The sequence below is a fragment of the Nymphaea colorata genome, chromosome 12 (genome assembly GCF_008831285.2).
Source record: "Nymphaea colorata isolate Beijing-Zhang1983 chromosome 12, ASM883128v2, whole genome shotgun sequence".
Taxonomy (NCBI): domain Eukaryota; kingdom Viridiplantae; phylum Streptophyta; class Magnoliopsida; order Nymphaeales; family Nymphaeaceae; genus Nymphaea; species Nymphaea colorata.
The window spans coordinates 2,711,240-2,729,755 of record NC_045149.1 but is presented as its reverse complement, the minus strand read 5'-3'; the positions used below and the strand labels follow the sequence as shown (position 1 = coordinate 2,729,755).

The 18,516-nt window shown below is 38.4% G+C and overlaps 1 protein-coding gene and 1 long non-coding RNA gene across 3 annotated transcripts; one reads left to right on the top strand and one right to left on the bottom strand.

Moving 5' to 3' along the window:
* Positions 1–10,022: 10,022 nt before the first annotated feature.
* Positions 10,023–12,192, bottom strand: LOC126410621 (uncharacterized). The gene is made up of 4 exons (XR_007575031.1): positions 12,061–12,192; positions 11,399–11,504; positions 11,210–11,307; positions 10,023–10,122 (listed from the first exon to the last, which is right to left on the bottom strand). It is a non-coding gene; the product is annotated as an uncharacterized LOC126410621 (long non-coding RNA).
* On the top strand, positions 11,854–15,250 carry LOC116266145 (rac-like GTP-binding protein 5). Of its 2 annotated transcripts, none has more exons than XR_004175274.2 (4): positions 11,854–12,389; positions 14,496–14,560; positions 14,696–14,761; positions 14,842–15,250. XR_004175274.2 is itself a non-coding variant. In XM_050080955.1 (4 exons), the coding sequence occupies exons 1-4, from the start codon at positions 12,351–12,353 to the stop codon at positions 14,974–14,976; spliced, it is 390 nt and encodes a 129-aa protein (XP_049936912.1). In that variant the 5' UTR covers positions 11,854–12,350; the 3' UTR covers positions 14,977–15,250. The 2 variants fall into 2 exon arrangements, 1 of the variants encoding a protein (XP_049936912.1); XM_050080955.1 differs by having other exon boundaries at positions 11,854–12,474.
* The last annotated feature ends 3,266 nt before the right edge of the window (positions 15,251–18,516 follow it).

The following is an 18,516-nucleotide window of genomic DNA, read 5'->3' as shown; positions in this document are numbered from 1 at the left end:
CTGTAAACACCTCAAATGTTGCCCCATAAAGATAATGTCTCCAAATCTTCAGTGCAAATACAACCGCTCCCAACTCCAAATCATGAGTAGGATAGTGTTGCTCATGGACCTTCAACTGTCTTGATGCATAAGCCACCACACGGCCATGTTGCATCAATACACAACCAAAACTGATTCCTGATGCATCCATGTACACCACAAATCCAGAATGACCCGATAGAAGCGTCAGAATATGGGCAGTAGTAAGCTTGTCCTTTAGAGTTAAAAGACTCTTCTCACATTCTTCATTCCAAACAAATTTCACTCCTTTTTTTAATAGCTTAGTCATGGGCGTAGTTATTTTCGAAAAGTCTTGTATGAACATCCTATAGTATCTCGCCAATCCCAAAAAGCTTCTAATATCAGTTACACTGCAAGGCGTCCTCCAGTTCTGTATAGCCGACACCTTAGCCGGATCTACGAAAACTCAATCCTTCGAGATTACATGACCCAGAAAGTTTACCTTTTCTAGCCAAAATTCACATTTTGATTATTTGGCATAAAGCTTATGCTTGCGCAAAAGACCTAACACACTTCTCAAGTGATCTCTATGCTCTGTCTCACTCTTTGAGTACACCAAAATATCATCAACAAAAACAATAATAAATCGATCCAAATAGTCTTGGAAAACCCGATTCATAAGGTCCATAAACGTTACGGGAGCATTGGTCAACCCAAAAGACATGACCCTTAATTCATAATGCACATATCTAGTTCGAAAACCAGTCTTAACAACATCTTCCTCCCGTATCAAGAGTTGATGATAACCTATCCTTAGGTCGATCTTGGAGAATACCTTTGCATTCTTGAGTTAATCAAACAAGTCTTTAATTCTTGGAAGCGGATATTTATTCTTGATGGTGACTTGATTCAACATGCGGTAATCGATACACAAACGCATTGTTCCATCATTCTTCTTAACAAACAACACAGGTGCTCCCCAAGGTGACACACTAGGTCGGATGAAACCCTTGTGTAAGAGCTCTTGTAATTGCTTCTTCAATTCTTCTAACTCTGCTGGTACCATTCGGTATGGTGCCTTAGAGATAGGAGCTGTTCCTAGCGACAACTCTATCCCGAATTCCACTTCTCGTGTTGGAGGCAAACTTGACAGTTCCTCAGGAAACACATTGGGGTACTCACTCACCACGGCAACATCCTGTAACCTCACCGGTTTGGTCTCATTGGTCAATACATTGACCAAGAAAGCAACACTTCCATTTTTTATCAAATGTTTAGCTTTCAAAGCAGACACCATTATCTTGTCAGTTCGACTAGCTTTACGAGCATGGAATTCCACAGGTTGCATCTCATCAGTCAACAATCGTATCTGTTTCTTCCTGCAATCTATATTAGCGTAATACACATATAACTAATCCATGCCCAAAATCACATTGAACTCACTGAGACTCATGATCACCAACTGTGCAGGTAAGTGATGTTGATGAATCTCCACGTCCACATCAGGTAGATACTCGCTACACGACTCTTGAACATGCATAAAGATGACAACTTTTAAAACATATGGCATCTTTCTAGCCGACACTTCTAGTGAAGTAGCAAATCGACTAGATATAAATGAATAAGTCGCCCCTGCATCAAACAACACTTTAGCAATATGAGAACCAATAAGTAAAGTACCTTTAGCAAGGTCGTGTGCCTGAAGCTCCTCCACAGTAGTCGCATAGACACGTCCAGTCGCCTGTCGTGCGCTAGAAGAACCAGCCTCAGGCTTCTCAATTTTTTTTCTTGCCTTATGGGGCAATCTTTGATGAAGTGCCCCATCCCTCCACAATGTAAATATGCCCCGGTCACCCGATAACATGGCTTTTCGGGGTGCACACGTGAGCAAGTTGGGCACCTTGGTGAAGTCGGAGTGGCCACTGACCCATGTGTGGCCTCACTGCGGGTTGGCTGGTTCCGTCTGAACGTTCTGTCATCACGCCTCTCATAAGGCCTTGCCCTGCCTGCAAAGGGTTGGCGCTTGACCTGCGTTCGCCCACCGTGTGATTGCTGGCCTGCCTTCTTGTGGTGATCCTTCTATGTCCTTGCCCAGTCCTCTTCTATGTATCTTGTCATGGTGACCGCCTCGTCCAAGTCACGAGGTTTGCTTGTCAAAACTTTGCTTCGTAGTCTATCCCGTAGCCTGCACACAAACTTGCCTGTTCTGACCTCATCTATAGTGTAAAGGTGCAAGCAATACACCTCCAAGTGTCGATATTTCGTAATGTATTCTTCCAGGCTCAGTTGATTCTACTGCAAATCAAGAAACTCTTGCATTTTCTTGTCTCTAGCATGCATTGGAAAGTAAGTGCTGAAGAAGGAATCTCTAAACTGCTTCCAAGAGATTGACAGTTGGTCTGCAAACTGGATCTCACTAGTCGATTGCCACCAATTCCTGGCATCACCCTTCAGCAGATAAGAGTCATAATTCACTTTGTCTTCTTTTGGCATATTTAGAAGCCTAAAGATGCGTTCAACTTCCTCAATTCATTCTTTTGCCTTGTCTGGATTGCCTTCTCCTATAAAGACAGGCGGCTGCATTGCCATAAACTGTTGGTATGACAACATCGTTGCCATCTCCTAAAGTAGCGTAGTGGTGTCTCCTGAAGGAGATGCATTGCTCCTCTGATTACTGACCATCGACTGTACAAGGGAGGTCAGTGTTTGCAACGTTGTCAACATTATGGTCAGTTGATCCACTGGTGGTGTCTGGCTTGGTGGAGTTTGAGCACTCACACCAGTCTGGGCATTCTGTTGCCCTGATGTTCTGTCATCCACTGGGGTACGTGCATCAGAACGGGCCAGACTTGGCTCTCTTTGTGCTTCTGTAGACAGCCCAGCTCGCTTTTTACCCCTACATTGATATTCCATTTGTACAAACAAGAACCCTTGTTCTCAAACCAAGTCTATGACCAATCTTGCAAATCCAATCACAAACGTGCATGAGCACAAGTTCAAAACCTTGATCACATTATGTACTTCTACTTGTGAAATCAAACTACAATAACAATTTAACCAAATAAATGCGTACCTGGGCAACACGGCTTCACAGATAGGCTTTAACTCACATACATAGTGGGGTTTGCCATAGCTCTGATACCAAAGTTGTCACACCCCAACCTTTTTGACCCTCAAACACATTTTTTTTTTCTAACATAAAACATTGAGGTGTGACGACACAACGATTCAAAAGATGGAGCTATGTCATTCAATACGATGGGACGAACTTTCATTCATATAACAATTTTGATTCATACAAAATCACATCTAAGTGTACGACAAAAATGCCCAAAACATAGAATTGATGTCTAACAAAAACAAGATACCAATACAATCAAAATAAGACACGCCGGTGCTACAAAAGACCCAAAACCTCCCAGTAGGACGTGAGTAAAACCATCTGCTCAACTTGCTGCTCCTGGTCCACCAAAACCTGAAAAAAATGAAACAACAGAAGGCTTACCCTTCGCAGGATGGCAACAAGCCAGGAAAATTCCAAACCCTCTTAGGTAGGGCTCAATATCATAAAAACAATCTATCATCATGTCGTGTCAGGGCATAGGCACATCATTTGCCAAGAAAACCCCTAACATAGACCACGACATTAAAAGGCCACTCAAGGGCCACAGTATTACAATCTCAATCACATGCAAGGCATGCTTAAACATTTCATTTCATTTCATTCACATGCCCATCAATCACATACATTCGTTCATACCAAACGTCAAAATTCACTGTTTCGATCAATTCATCACGACCCAATTCTCATTTGTTTTCTTTAGTTGAGGTGTCAACCCCATAGTTATATCCAACTTACGTATGCTTTCCCCTCAGACTCCAAAATACACCCGTTCACAAAAGCATGTGCCGCATGTTCACTAAGACGGTTCTAAATCTTCCCCACAACCTCGCAATCTCTACCATGCTTCCCTATTGCTTTGAAAATCAACACCTCAAGTTTAACCATCGCTTCTCCAACATAATCCTAAACTTTTCCCAAAAGCAAAGTCGGTAACATGCCTCCCTAAACATCAAATTCTAAATTCTAGCATGCTCAAACAATAATTATATATGGTCTAACAGAAATATTCGACAATTTAGGTTTCATTTAACCTTGCTCACCCCAAATTTAGTGTCCAAACTGCCGCAATGTTCTTGGCAGCCGCCTCAAGTGTTTGATCAAGTGCCAATGCCCAAAATTGATCGCTGCCTCCACCACTAACACCTTCTAATCGCTATTATGAGGAAAAGAACACGTCTTCCAAACTGGAATCCTATCAAACAATGATAAAATCAGTGAGGAAGATTGCTCGGTTGGGAAAAATGAGAAAAACAAATCAAAAAATGGGGAGAGAGAGCTCAAGTAGGGAGCGTGTGGGCAGGGAGAGGCGCTGACAGAGGAAGACGGACAGAGAGAGGGTTCAGACAAAAATGAGAAAACGACAGAGGGGAGGGAAATTGAGCGGGGGCAAAAGGGAGAGATGGTGAAGAGGAGATGGATGAGACGAGGAGGGAGCTATAGCAGAGAGGGAGAGGGAGAAATCATGCGGCAGAGGGTGCTGACGAAGAAGGGAGAGGCTGCGTAGGAAGGAGGAGGAGAAGAAGGACGAGGAAGGAGGAAGATGCAGAGAGAAATCAGAAGTCTCACCTGAGCACCACCGTCGTCGTTCTCGTTGCCGCCTAGCACCTTTGTCGTCTTCTTCTTCCTTGTGCTGGCACGAGAGGCAATAGAGGGGGGTCTGTGAGGAAGACGAGGGAGAAGAGGGAAAGACGAGGGAGGAGAGGGCGTCGGGCTCACACGCGGGTGGAGCTCGGGTCCGGGTCTGGACCCTGACCCGACCCGACCTGCATATGCCAAGCATTACACAATTAGAGTGAGAATGAGCGAAAGAGAGTTCAAGAGAAGGGCTTGCTGTTAGAAGAGAGCCTACAATATAGTTGTGAGTGAGGTGGTTCGGTTGAGGGAGGCTAAAGATGAGAGAGAGAGAGAGGACATAAGAGGTATGAGGGAGAGAGGTAGCACATGGGAGGGAGAGACGGCAATGGATAGACGAAGAGAGAGAGAGACAAAGGGCGACAATGCAGAAGCAAGGAAGGGCGTGTGTGAGAGAGATGGTGAGCAATTGATAGGGAGGGCGTGTGTGAGAGAGATGGTGAGGGTGAGAGAAGGCTGTGACTGAGAGTGGCTGGTGGTAGAGAGAGAGTGTGCAAACAATGGGATGAGAGAGTTGTGAAGGAGGGAGACAGTGCAGGAGAGAGTTGGTGGGAGAGAATGCAGAGAGATGAGAGAGTAGCGAAGGAGGGAGAGAGTCCCAGGAGAAAGGGTGTGAGAGCTTGCGGGAGTGAGTGAGGCATTCAACGGAGAAGACTTGGGACAGAGAGGGAGACAGACAGAGATCAGAAAGAGGGGGAAGGAGAAGAAAAAAGAGACAAGGACAAACCAAAAAGGCTTACCTCAGTGCCACTGTGCCCTTCACCTCTGTTGCTGCAGCAATTTCTTCCACCTCCTTCTCTGTGTCATAGTCAAAACAATGGAAGGGACGAAGAGGAAGAGTCTGTGTTGGGCTCCTCTTCACACGATAAAGTTCAGGTCTAGGTCTGGACCGCGATCCAACCCGATCTACCCAAAAAATGCTGAACGTTACAAATCCATTGTACAAAACTCTTGCATCAGTTGCACTCCTTTTCCAACTAGCTAGTATGTAACGAAACTGCATATCGAATCCCACCACTGTTAAAACATTTTGAGATAAGAAGAACCTTTTTCTATTTTACAAACGATTTTGACTGTCTCTTCAGACATATACTGGAATGTGTGTACCATCCATTGCTCCCATACAATCCTATTGATATACAATATATGTTAATATTCTAAATGTTTTGCCACAAATAAAAAGATTGACTGTATCTATTGTGAATTATAGTTGTTTACTTTAAAGTATGGAAATAAAAGTGGATCTCCTCTAGCTCGAGTTGGTATAGTATCATCTCTGCATCCTACGTATTCACGTGTAATACAGAGAATTGCTTTCAAAACTAAGTTGAAGTACTTACTAATTGTTTGTTCTGAGTGCTGAAAATCATATTGGGTTTGTCGATTCATTGATCATATTCCAAAGTAATGAGAAACATCGCTACTTTTTTTTCAATTGTAATTTCTCTTGCATCACGCAATAACTCTCTACTTTTTAGTACATGTTCATTGATCCACCCTCAATAATCAATTTGTTGGGTGTCAATGCATACATTCATGCACAAATTGCAACGCTACTTGTTGATTATTATGTACTAAATTTCTAGTAGGTCTACAATAAGCTTTCAAGTGTTCCATCATCAAATACATAATAAGAATAAAGATAACTATGGATATTTGTCCATCCTGATAATAAATATACAAATTCATAAGAATAAACACTATTTAATTGCAAAGAATTATGAAATAAAAAAAACAATTGCGAGCATGAATTCATAACCATTTACAATATATCACAAATTATAAACAACTAAAAACTTCAAAAATACACTATTACAAACAACTAGAATATATTACAAATTACAAACAGTTATACACATCAAAAGTAATGCACACTTGTAGACCTCCATAATGATACCTAGTTATAAACATTACCTGTCGTTTAGTCAATCTACATGGCGCGACCAAGTAACCTGCAACTCGCATGGAATTACAAGAAAAGTATTTACTTTATCAAAATTGAAAAGTAAACCGACTGATTTGAAAAACAAATGATTATCTATTTTTCCTTTTGCATGCATATCTCTTAAAATTGTTCCACTCTTCTACAAAACAGTTGTAGGTTGAGTTGTCATATGTACTCACCAATGGTTTCAAAAGTATCATCATTCATGGTTGTGGAGGTCCTAACTCTTTTGTTTTCCCTCGTGTTGTTAGAGGTTTCTCCCTAAGTATGAGTATTGTTTATCCATTGGTGAAGTAGATAACTGAAAATCATTCACATCTTGTTCATCCACATTTATTTGTACATCATCTAGTACCCTACTATCTACGTAACTCCTATTGTCACCCAATGCAGTGGAAGATCCCTCAATTTTCATTGCATGTTCATAATACTTCCATGTTCCTGACAATTTATATTTTTGTCTATTTGGGTACTTTTGTATATACTCTTTCTACACATTATCATCTGCTTCTATAATTTTTGTATCTGGGTCCCACCCAAATCCTGAAGCAGTAAACATCTTTTTCATCACTTGTAAGTTAGGTTTTGCTCTTTTCAGCTTATTTCAAATTTCTCTAATATAAACATTGGTCCATATGCTTCCATCATTTTTGCTCAACCACCTTCATAGTTGTTTCTTTTAACCCACCTAATGTTTGCATTCCAAGAATCTTAGCTTGCTCTAACATCATGTGAAATAAAAACTGTCCTTAATCTTCATACCACAAAGTGCTACTCATCTAATTTTAACAAATAAAAGTATAAAAATATCAAACAATTTAGTTACATGAAATAAGTTTAAACAATTGACTTGTATAAATTGTCAGGAATATGCAACAATAATATAATAAGCCAAAGCTAAACATAACTCTTCATATATTGTAATATATGATAAAGAACAAAGAGGAAGATCAAATGATGAAATATTTGCAGAAATGGGAAATAGCATGAAAAAACAAAATCATGTACAACATTCACTCAAAACTACAGACGTCATTTTTTGTTATGGAAAAATATGGTTAAACACTAGGCTGCGATTAAGAATTAGGTAGCATGAAAGAGCCATCACGGCCGGTAGACCTACTTTTGGCTTGACAAGAATGTTTGAAATCCTGTACACACCATGATTGAAATGATACGGTGGCTAACTTAATATGAGGAAAGCTATCAAGACTTAGATATGCACAAACAAGATTGCATATATATTCAAGTGCAATCTCGATAAAGAAAGTGTGTCGATTATGAGCTCATCTGCACAAATTTCCAAGAGATTCCTTGACTCGGTTTCCTTCTCTTTCACTCTCTCTTTCTTTCTACTCACATTTGATGAGTTTGAAACCATAATTTTAATAGCATTCCATTTGCTTGTGAAGTCCCCCAAAAAGAGACAAATCTAACTTCGAAATTGCCGATCGTCACAAAAAGTCCCCAAATTGCCGATCGTCAGTGCAGTCTAGTTGAATATGATCCTTAATATGATATCCACTAATACACAAAAAATTAACCTTAATTACGTACCATGATCATGATTATTAATGAAAGAAGAAGAATAGAAAAGGAAAATAAAATTAAATGATTAAGAATGCAGCCTCCATGATTGTTACACAAACAAAGTAAGTCAGGTCATAATTATAAAGTGTAGGCTACGTATTCTTTACTTTCGCAAAAATCCAAGTGCACACAACAAACTTATTCAGATTAAGAAGGCACTGCATATATGTGATTACATTCATCTTTTATTTTATGCTACAACATTTATTCTTGAAAAGAGCTATGAAACTTTAATTAATCTAGAGGCAGTGGAAGTATCCCATGTTGAGACCGGTAGCTGGCCTGGTGCCACAGTTCTTGGAATACTTCGATTTTGTATGTCTTCACCCTGTATGCTACCTAATTCTTAACCACAGCCTAGTGTTTAACCATATTTTAGGGCTGCACATCTTCTCCATTCCCTAAAATCCACCAATCTTATGGTGGAATGAGGGTTACCAAATGAGAAAATGAGAAAAAATTGAGAATTGAGGTGTTCAACATGAGTGGATATATAAATCATGGTGTCTCTCTTCCCTTTGGAGATTCAAATTGAGGTGGGTTCATCCACAATGGCTCTACTAAACCTGGCTAGTTAGGTAGGTTGGTTCCAAAACCTCTAAATTGGGTGTATTTAACAACTTGACCCACAATTGGGACTCCCAACACATATGCCATGAAATCACCAATTTTAGTTTGCATATAAAGGCTACAAATTAAGAAGACTAGTACTACGGTAGATAAATACACAAAGCCTTTGCATTTATCTGTGATGCTAAATGCAAAGACCCCAGTCAAAAAGTGTATGTAGTAGTTATATGCCAACATAGTTCTCAACCCACACTGTACCAGACTTTGGGTTGAATTAAAGAAACTACAAACCAAAATAACTATTAGTAAGGCACATGGACATGTGAACATTTAACTTCCATACCATTTCTTTACACTAGCCATGTTGACAACATGGTGCAAGCAACATTTCCTTCCATTTATCCCATCCATGACTGAAGCAGACAAAGCCTTTTATCACTAATTGGTTTTGCGTACAAACTTCAGACAACAAGTATTGACCCATCACAGGTTTACTGCATTACAGGCTATGGACCTTGGCTATCTTCAATACAACTAGCTGTTAGCATTACATGAAGGCAACTGTACAAGAAGCCCACAGTTGTTCATAAAAAGGGATCTTTAAAACATGGGTATAGAGTTCACCCAACCTTGTTTGTCAGCACAATAAGCTACTCAGTCCATGTTCCAATCAGCCAATAAGCACACACATGAGAGAGAGAGAGAGAGAGAGAGCTCCCTTGACTCACTCAAACACAAACTACACCACAAGTCCTAGACACCTCGTCCAGGTTAACACTATTGTTGTACAATTTTTTCTGATTTTCAATCCAAACTACAAGGTTCCCACTCAAAACCCACAAATATTTATGCTGGAATTTTTTTTGAGGGCAATCAAATGCCCTCACGCAAGTGCTCTAAGCATAGAAAACATAAATGTATGGAACGCTAAGTTGAAGGTCTCCTTGGTCTTACATGCAGACTTTCACTCTTACAAGCAACTGAAGAACTCTGCCTCTCAAAGAAGCCACAATGAATATCAAACCAGAGTTACCCCATTAATCATCATATATTGATGCCAAATTGTATGATAATCTTCACTAAAGATGATTGAATAAAATATTCTGTCTGCTCATCTATTGTATAAATAATTATATGTTACAACAGAATATACCCTAGGCATTATTTCTCTTTGAAGAATAACTCAGGTTGGCAAACTTTTTTTCCCAAAAGTAGTAACACACGCGAGATGATGCATTCTTAATTGTGAAGAAGTCTTCTCCTGTCATATATACAAAAACGACTATTAGTGCACGTATTTTTCACTCTTACTCTTTGAATTCAAGCTCAAAAGTTACTGCTTTTTGTAATTGATCCAATAAAAAGTACTGCAATGAAATGATATAAGACAAACTTGCTACTAACACGAGCACAAAAGCGCAAGCCAAACCCAAGGATGATATTTTTTACAATATTTTTGATCATATATTATGAGATACATGTTAGGTATAAAACACCCTATAATTATAGTGAAATGTTTTAAGCAATAGCCATTGATGAAAGGCCCAGAAGAAGAATATACCTGTGATCATGTCTCCAACATTGTCACAAAAAACGCCGTTTTTTTAAAAAAAAAATGTGTATTATACGCCAAAAACACCTCTCCCGTATAAAACGGGAATAAAACGTGTTTTTTTTTAAAAAAAACGTCAAAAAACATAAAACACGTATAATACCCATATTATACGGTTTTTTTTCCTTTTTTGTCGTTTTTTTATTAATTTTTATTTTTTATAATTTTTAAGATATGTTAAATGTTTAATTTTTTTTTTTTTAAATTGCGAAACTTTTCCCGTTTTATTTTCGAGATATAAAACTTTGCTGTATTATACCCGTTTTTTTCTTCCCCGTATAATACCCGTGCCCGTTTTTTGTGATAATATTTATGAGATACATGTTATGTATAAAACACCCAGTAATTATACTGAAATGTTTTAAGCAATAGCTATTGATGAAAGGCCCAGAAGAAGAATATACCTGTGATCCTGTCTCCACATTGTCACAAAAAACCCGTTTTTTAAGAAAAAACACGTATTATACGCCAAAAACACCTCTGCCGTATAAAATGGGAATAAGACGTGTTTTTTTTTTAAAAAGTCAAAAAACAGAAAACAGTATAATAACCATATTATACGTTTTTTTTTTGTTTTTTGCTGTTTTTTTATTAATTTTTATTTTTTATAATTTTTAAGATATATTAAATGTTTAATTTTTAAAAAAAATTTGCCAAACTTTTACCGTTTTATTCTCGAAATATAAAACTTTGCAGTATTATACTCGTTTTTTTCTTCGCCGTATAATACCCCTACCTGTTTTTTGTGACATCCAAACTTGGGAATATCAGAAGAGGTTTTCGTATAAGAGAATTCCACCCCAATTGGCGACTCTAGGAAGCGCAAATTGGCCTCTGCAAGAGAGACAAAAGTATGAACTAATTAAGGCTGTCAAAATGGAAAATTATAAATAATTACAACTAAGAAGTGATCAGACGGTGGTACCTTGTTCCAATGTAGCTACTGAATTTTAATTCAGGAATCACTTTCTTCACCAAGAACGGACCTAACTCTTGTGCTTATCCATATCCAATAGAAGAACAACCAAGACCTGTATTTAACAAAAAACAAAGAAAGTTTACGCTTTACGGCCAATAAAATCAGAGACAGCGTGGCCGATTGAATTTAGACTCTAATTTTTACAACACAGCTTGTAAAGTATAAGGCAGAACTTTCCAAACAAAATTTTTTCCAGTTTTCAGCCAATTTAATTAACCATGAACACAACTAAGTCTAAAACATATCAGCATTAATTAATTAATCACTACCAAGAGAATGGGGCTTCCATTCAAAACATGCTGTATTACTATCTCTAGTTCTTTACGACAGTTTACTAATTGATGTGTCTCCATACGATCTCATGCTTTTCATCTTGTCTCTCAACTTTTCCATTTCAGCCAGCTCATTTCTGTCGAGCCACCTTGTGACCTGTTCAATCGCATTCTCTATCTTCCTCCTGTCTCCAGAACCGAGTTTTGGCACTGGTCTGCACACTCCAATATTCCTTGATAGTGTTCTTTCAGAAGCGTATTCATTGCTTATGCAAATCAGAGACAAATAGAGGGAGGGAGCGAGAGAGAAAACAAGAGCAAGAGACAAAAACTCACATGGAAAAAGCTATTCACGGAATGGAGCTCCTTGCAGCAATGAACTGGGCGTAGAGAGCAACAGAGAGAGCAGGGAGAAAGGGGTAGTGCAGTGGGCGAGGGGGAGACTCAGAAGAGAGAAGGGGGAGAGACGGAGGAGAAGGAGAGAAAGAGAAAGGGTGACGGGGGGAGAGAGAGGAGAAGGAGAGAAAGAAAAAGGGCTAAGGCAGCTCGGGGGTGGAGAGAGGAGAAAAAGAGAAAGAGAAAGGGCGAGGGCTTGGGGGCGACGACACCTCGTGGGCAACGGGGAAATGTGTTCTGTTCAACCCTGTTCTGATGGTAGCTCAAGAGTACGGAACAAAACTCAACAGAAGATAATTAATACCTTTTGTTCAAGCGTCCGTTGTGTTCATCCTGGACTCCAAACAGTGTTTGGTAAAAAAATCAACTAAACAGAACAGGCCTGTTTCCTGTTTCGTTCCGCGTATCCTATGGCCATCAAACACCCTCTTAGTTCCTCACTGGCTCACCGCCGCACAGCTTGCACAAGCACAATAGCACCACCATCCAGGCACCAGTCCACCGGCATCCCATCTGTTTATGTTGCCACTGCTCTCTATCTCTCTCTCTTCGCTCTCTCTCTCTCTCTGACCCTCATGATCTCACCCATTGGCTATTGCATTGGCACCTCTTTGATTCTCTCTCACACTGTGACAATGCCTTTTGTTGGTTTCGGATGGACCAACACCCTTCGGCTTCGTCTACGTCTTTGGTCTTCCCTACTGCAGCATTATGCTGCTTTCAAGACTCTACCGGACCGCGACTAGTATATACGTCTTCCTCCTTCTAGCGCTCCCTCTCTCTCTCTCTCTCTCTCTCTCTCTCTCTCTCTCTCTTGCTGACTCTAATCTCACCCATCACCTTTCTCTCCCTCAGAGTGCCCTCTGCTGCTCTGCCAGATCGGGATTTGGGATTGTTTCCAAAAGATATGACAAGATAGATACTCTACTTCTATCTTAGTTGCATCTCAACATGAAATCATCATTCATGGTCTTTTTTTCGTTGATCTGAAGATTTCCTGACTGAATATTGCTGCTTCTCCTCATACTAGTATTTGTACTAGTAATAATAATACCTGAAATTGTTTCTATTAAATTTTTGGTTGTAAAGAATGGAAGCTTATTGTGCTAGTGTTATTAGATGGCAGAAAGTCTGTATCTGAGACCGTTCTAAACAAAACATATGAATCTAAAATCTGTTCACTCCGCTGGTTTATCTTGTAATCTTTTTGTCGTAGCTTGTGGGTCGTGGCTGAATTGTGCTCTCTCAAAATCTGTTTTCATTCTGTTGTTTCATTATGATTTTTACTGTTATTGTGGCTTTTTAGTGCATATAATTTTTTTTAATATGTTGCATTTGTTGGGGTTTATGCTACATTTATTTTAAACGCAATTGGTATTTCTTTCCTTCTGTTAGTTATTTATTTTTCTTCATTTTTATGTGGATTGTGTATTAAAACTGTACAAGAATACTCAAACTATTAAAATCCTGATAGCTCTTATTTCATGGTTATATGTGATTTTGGATGGCTATTATAATGTTATGTGGATTCTTGTGATTGACAATCATTGAAGACGTTTGCTTCTTATAAAAGGCTATTTTTCTGTTTTAGAACAGTCTTTCTCTATAAATTCATCTTTCTGGTTGGTCCGTATTACATTACATTGTCATAATGATGGCTTGCAACAAGTACTTGAATCATTTGAGAGCTGTCTTTGAGACAGATGCTATGGTTGTGGGCCTTGTGGCAGAAAAGGAGATTTTTTTCCCCTTGAAGACACCTGTATTGTAAGCAGTAAATGTTGAGCAGGCATTTCAGACCATTTTCAACAGCATATACTACATAATAAGCAGGGGAGCTCTTACTACTCAAGAAGCTATTGCCGCAGCTGGTCCTCCAGACCTTGTATTGAATGGGTGTTGGTTTGTGCTAAAATGTCAGAAAAACTTCTTAAAAGAGTTTTTCATGCTATTTAGCTTTGTTTGTTGTCGGGTGAGTCTGTTATTTAATGTATTTTTACACTGAGGCTTCTGATTTGGTTGTACTGGTATCTGGTCTCTATTCAAACTCTTATGGTTGCTTTCAAAGAACCCTCTACAGAGCTCAATTTTGCGAAAGTGTATCCCACCAGTGTACCTTACTAATGAAAGTATGGGTAAAGTATAAAAATGGATCGCCAATCCTCTTTTGAGAATTCCACCTTTGAATTTCATGGATTGTGGAATTTGTGTGATTGTAAGCATCACTAGAATGTTCTTTGTTGTAGTGATTTTACGTTATTGATGTAGTGTTGTACCGTGTTGTACCAGAGAAGTCAATATTGAAAATCAACAGAATGTTCTTTGCTTTTAATTTCCAGAACATGTTGCTTAACAGAGGTGATTCTCTGTTTCAGATCTTTCAGATGATAAGCAGTTCTTTATTGATCATCCTGGTGCAGTTCCAATTACTACTGCCCAGGTGCTTGGTCACTTCTTTATCCACCCATCATATTTCTTCAGCATATCAATGAAAAGGGATTATTAGGGACTGAATCTTGATTATGCAAGCCCTAACCAAGTGAAATGATTTTTTTGTTTGTTTTTATGACTGTAGGGAGAAGAGCTCAAGAAGTTGATCGGAGCACTTGCTTACATAGAATGTAGTTCGAAAACTCAGCAGGTATGGTTCAACTTTAGCCATGTTTGGGCCTGGAGCATGCAATAATCTTCATGATTGTTGATTGATGTGCGTGTTTGCAGAATGTTAAGACAGTCTTTGATGCTGCTATCAAGGTGGTCAAAAAAAAAAAAAGAAGAAGAGAAAGGGGCAAAAACAGCAGGTGGACATGTTATATTCGTATTCTATATCTTTATTTAGACAACTACAAGTTTTGACATCTTCTGGCAACAGCTTTGTTCAGAAAAATCACTTGGGAGTTTTTTATTTGATAGTGGTTTGTTTCTTGGTTATATTCCTCTCTGCTGCATCACTATGACAATTTTTGCATGGTTGCATTGTCATGCTGAACCATTAATCAGCTGGTGTTTTGTACATGCTCTGGTGTTTGTCGTTTTCTTAATTGGTAGGTGGTTTGGTGATTAATGTGTCGCTTTTCCATATTGTCAAAAGGCTGCTACGAGTATGTGGATGCACCCTCTCTTTTTTCTACTTTGATTTTCTTGAGCAGAACTCCTCTTCATTCCTGTTGATTCCGTACGTTGTGATGTTGGGTTGATATTTTTTGTGGGAGCATGAACCTAGTTGTATTGTGGGCGTGTTTGTTTTGCATGTATTATTGAACTTTCTTAGATTCATGTTAATTTCATTTAAATGTTATTCAATGCCTTTATATACTGGTTTTAAATTGGGCTGAAGGGTGTTTCAATAGGAAATTTGAACACAGTTAACGCTAAACGAATCAACGCCTAAATGAGTTAATGGGTTAAACGAGTCGAGTTCGAGCTCGACTTTGTGTAGTCAAGTCGAGCACGAGCTAGGTGTAAAGAGCTCGATTCAAGTTTGAGCCAAGCTCGAGCTCGAGTTTTTTGAGCCGAGTTGAGCTCAAACTGGCCAAGCTCGGGCTTGACTTGGCTCGTGTGCAGCCCAAAAGGGAGTCCAGACTCCCATTTAGGTCTCACTTGTCCACCATAGAGGATTCAGGACACAGTTCAACTTTATGGAGTTTGACGTAATTGAGCACTTACTAATGACCATATATAATGATAATAGAAAACAACAACTTGTGTTTTACACTAGTAATCAAAAAATGACCATTTGACTGTTTACCCTAAGTTATTAACTTAGGGGGCGTTTGATGGTTTGGAATTTTGATTCAAAAATGAAAAATCCAGAATCAGAATTCCTTGTTAAACTAGAATGAGATGAAAATTCAAGATTACAGTTTCCTAATTTTGGAAACAAAATACGCCGTTTGTCTAATAACTCCAATTTCTTAAAAAGTGAGTACTTTGTTCTATAATTTGATAACTATGGGTAGTTCAAATGCCCCCATAAGCTTCAGTTAGCATGATAAAATAACTAAACAACCTTTAATAAGAACAAATTGCCAAAACATTAGTTTGTGTTGGCTTTCTAGATTGTGCCAAATAATATCTTACATAGTTAACTATATTCCAATAATTTAATGTTCAAAACAAAGTCACATGGGTACTTTAAGAAGATCTACACTGTACCCGTAGCTAAAATAGGTACTTTTTAGCTTGAAATAGATCCTGACTACTTTACTTTGGTTGATTTAATTTTTTCCAACTCTATTTTCATTTTGTTTTTTAGAGTTATTGTTCTTTAATATATAATGTTTTTATTTATGTCTTGTTCATTAAAATGTTACTTTCATTTTGAAATTGATATATCCGCGTACTCACAATTTTTTAAAGTTACTGTGTCTCTAATTGTACCCAAATCGTATGCACATCCATGTGACTTAGGTTTTAGATAATCTGGTGATACTTTTGTTAGCGTTAGGAAGTTCTAGAAATTAAATAAACATTACCATATTTATAAGGTTAGACACAAATTTTCATGTTATGTTTTAGAAGTTGAAATGATAACTTTTTACTGATTTAAGAAATAAATTTTCATATAAAATCTCGTGAATTTTCTTGGTTAACCATTGGAAAAAATAATAAGGTCTGTTTCTTAGTGTCAAATCATTTAGGGGTCATTTGGCAGATAGAACACTTAATCTTCCAGCTGCCAAACGGTACCTTAAGAGTACCTTTGAATGCAACAATTTGATTACTGGCAATTTTTTATTGAGTTTTTTGCATTTTTCTTTCAATTGTTCTCAATAATGCATTAATGTTACCATTTGGGTGAATGAGAAGCTTAGGACTCACCCTTTAGAAAAAAGACCACCCCCTCCTTTGAGGAAAGTGAGCCCTGACTCTGCCTTTTATTTGTCAAATGGGAAGCTCATCAAAGCTGTCCGATCTCAAGATCCAATAACCCTCATGTTGTCCATTTATTTTTTATTTTTTTTTTGTCACACTCCCTCTCACCAATCCTCCCTCCCCTTGCGCAACTCCCTCCTTCCCTCTCCCTCCCACCTCACACCACCACAGGGGTGGCTGCCGGCAGCTTCCCCCATCATTGGCAGGTCCACCAAAGATCGGCCGGCCCGCCAATGTGGAGGGATGCCGCCAGCAGCATCTTGGATGGATTCATTTTCTTTCATCGTGAGAAGATATCTTGGATGGATTCATTTTCTTTCATCGGCAAGGCCTTAAATTCTCTATGCAAAGCTTGAAATTTTACTGTTGTTAACCTTGCTATCTTGATGATATGCTTTCTTCAATATTTCAAACTTGACATGGTTGCCACTATGATGAGAATGAAAATGCTTTCAGTTAGCTTACTACAAAACAAGAAGAGCCTTTAAATCATGCTTATCTATTTTATTCATTTCATTTGAACTGTATCACTTTATTGTGATATAAAAAAATGTCTTCATCTTAATGCTCCAAAATTCATCATTTTCTTTACTAAAAATCAGGTACTAAATTTTGACAAAGTTTGAAAGCAGTATGTGAATTTATACTATTCGATGACATAATTTAACTAGGTGTTTATGAAGAACCTCAAATAACTGGCTTTAGCAACGGTCTTTACGACTTACAAAAGTACCCAACTTTGGTTGAGCCTAAGCTTTCGTATACTACAACTGGTACCCATAATTTAGACAAGATACAAAAAAACAAAAATCATGACACAATATTGTAAAGCCTAAAGGGCACTTTATTTCATTAAAAAAAGATAAAATTAATAAGGACACATTCAACTCATACGCACAGCCCAACTTTATTTTAATACACCCAACACACTAATTGAGATCATCTATTTATAAGCCTAAGAAGACCGTAACATCTCTCCATCATATGCATGACATTGTGAAACATTAAAACGTGAGTTTAAAAATTAACTGCAACAACCCATTTACTTCACATAATTATTAAAATCAAAACCCATCAAATGGGCACACATGCCACTATGGGGTTGAAATAAAGAGAAGGAGGAGGTCCAATGTGAAGATTTTTTATTTGTTCCTCATTGCCAACAATTACAGAATCATTACCAAAATATAGAGTTTTATGTATTTGTTGATTGCTCTTGGCAACATGATGGGTCGCTCTTGTGTCCGAGTACCACTCAAAATCAGGTTGATCTTCTATTGAACCCTTAGTAGCATTGTTTTGGATGAAAAATAGATGATTGAGAAGCATCCACAGCCAAAACCATAAAGTCAATTGTTATATCCCAACATTGCAATGGCGTATGATTTCGTTGCCTGAAACATTGGCAAATAACACTGTTTGAGTGGAACCATTAAACTGAATGGATGCCAGATGAGAATTGCACTTATTTGAGGAGAAACTTCATTGACAATTAGCAAAGGAGCCTCCTAGATTATTAGA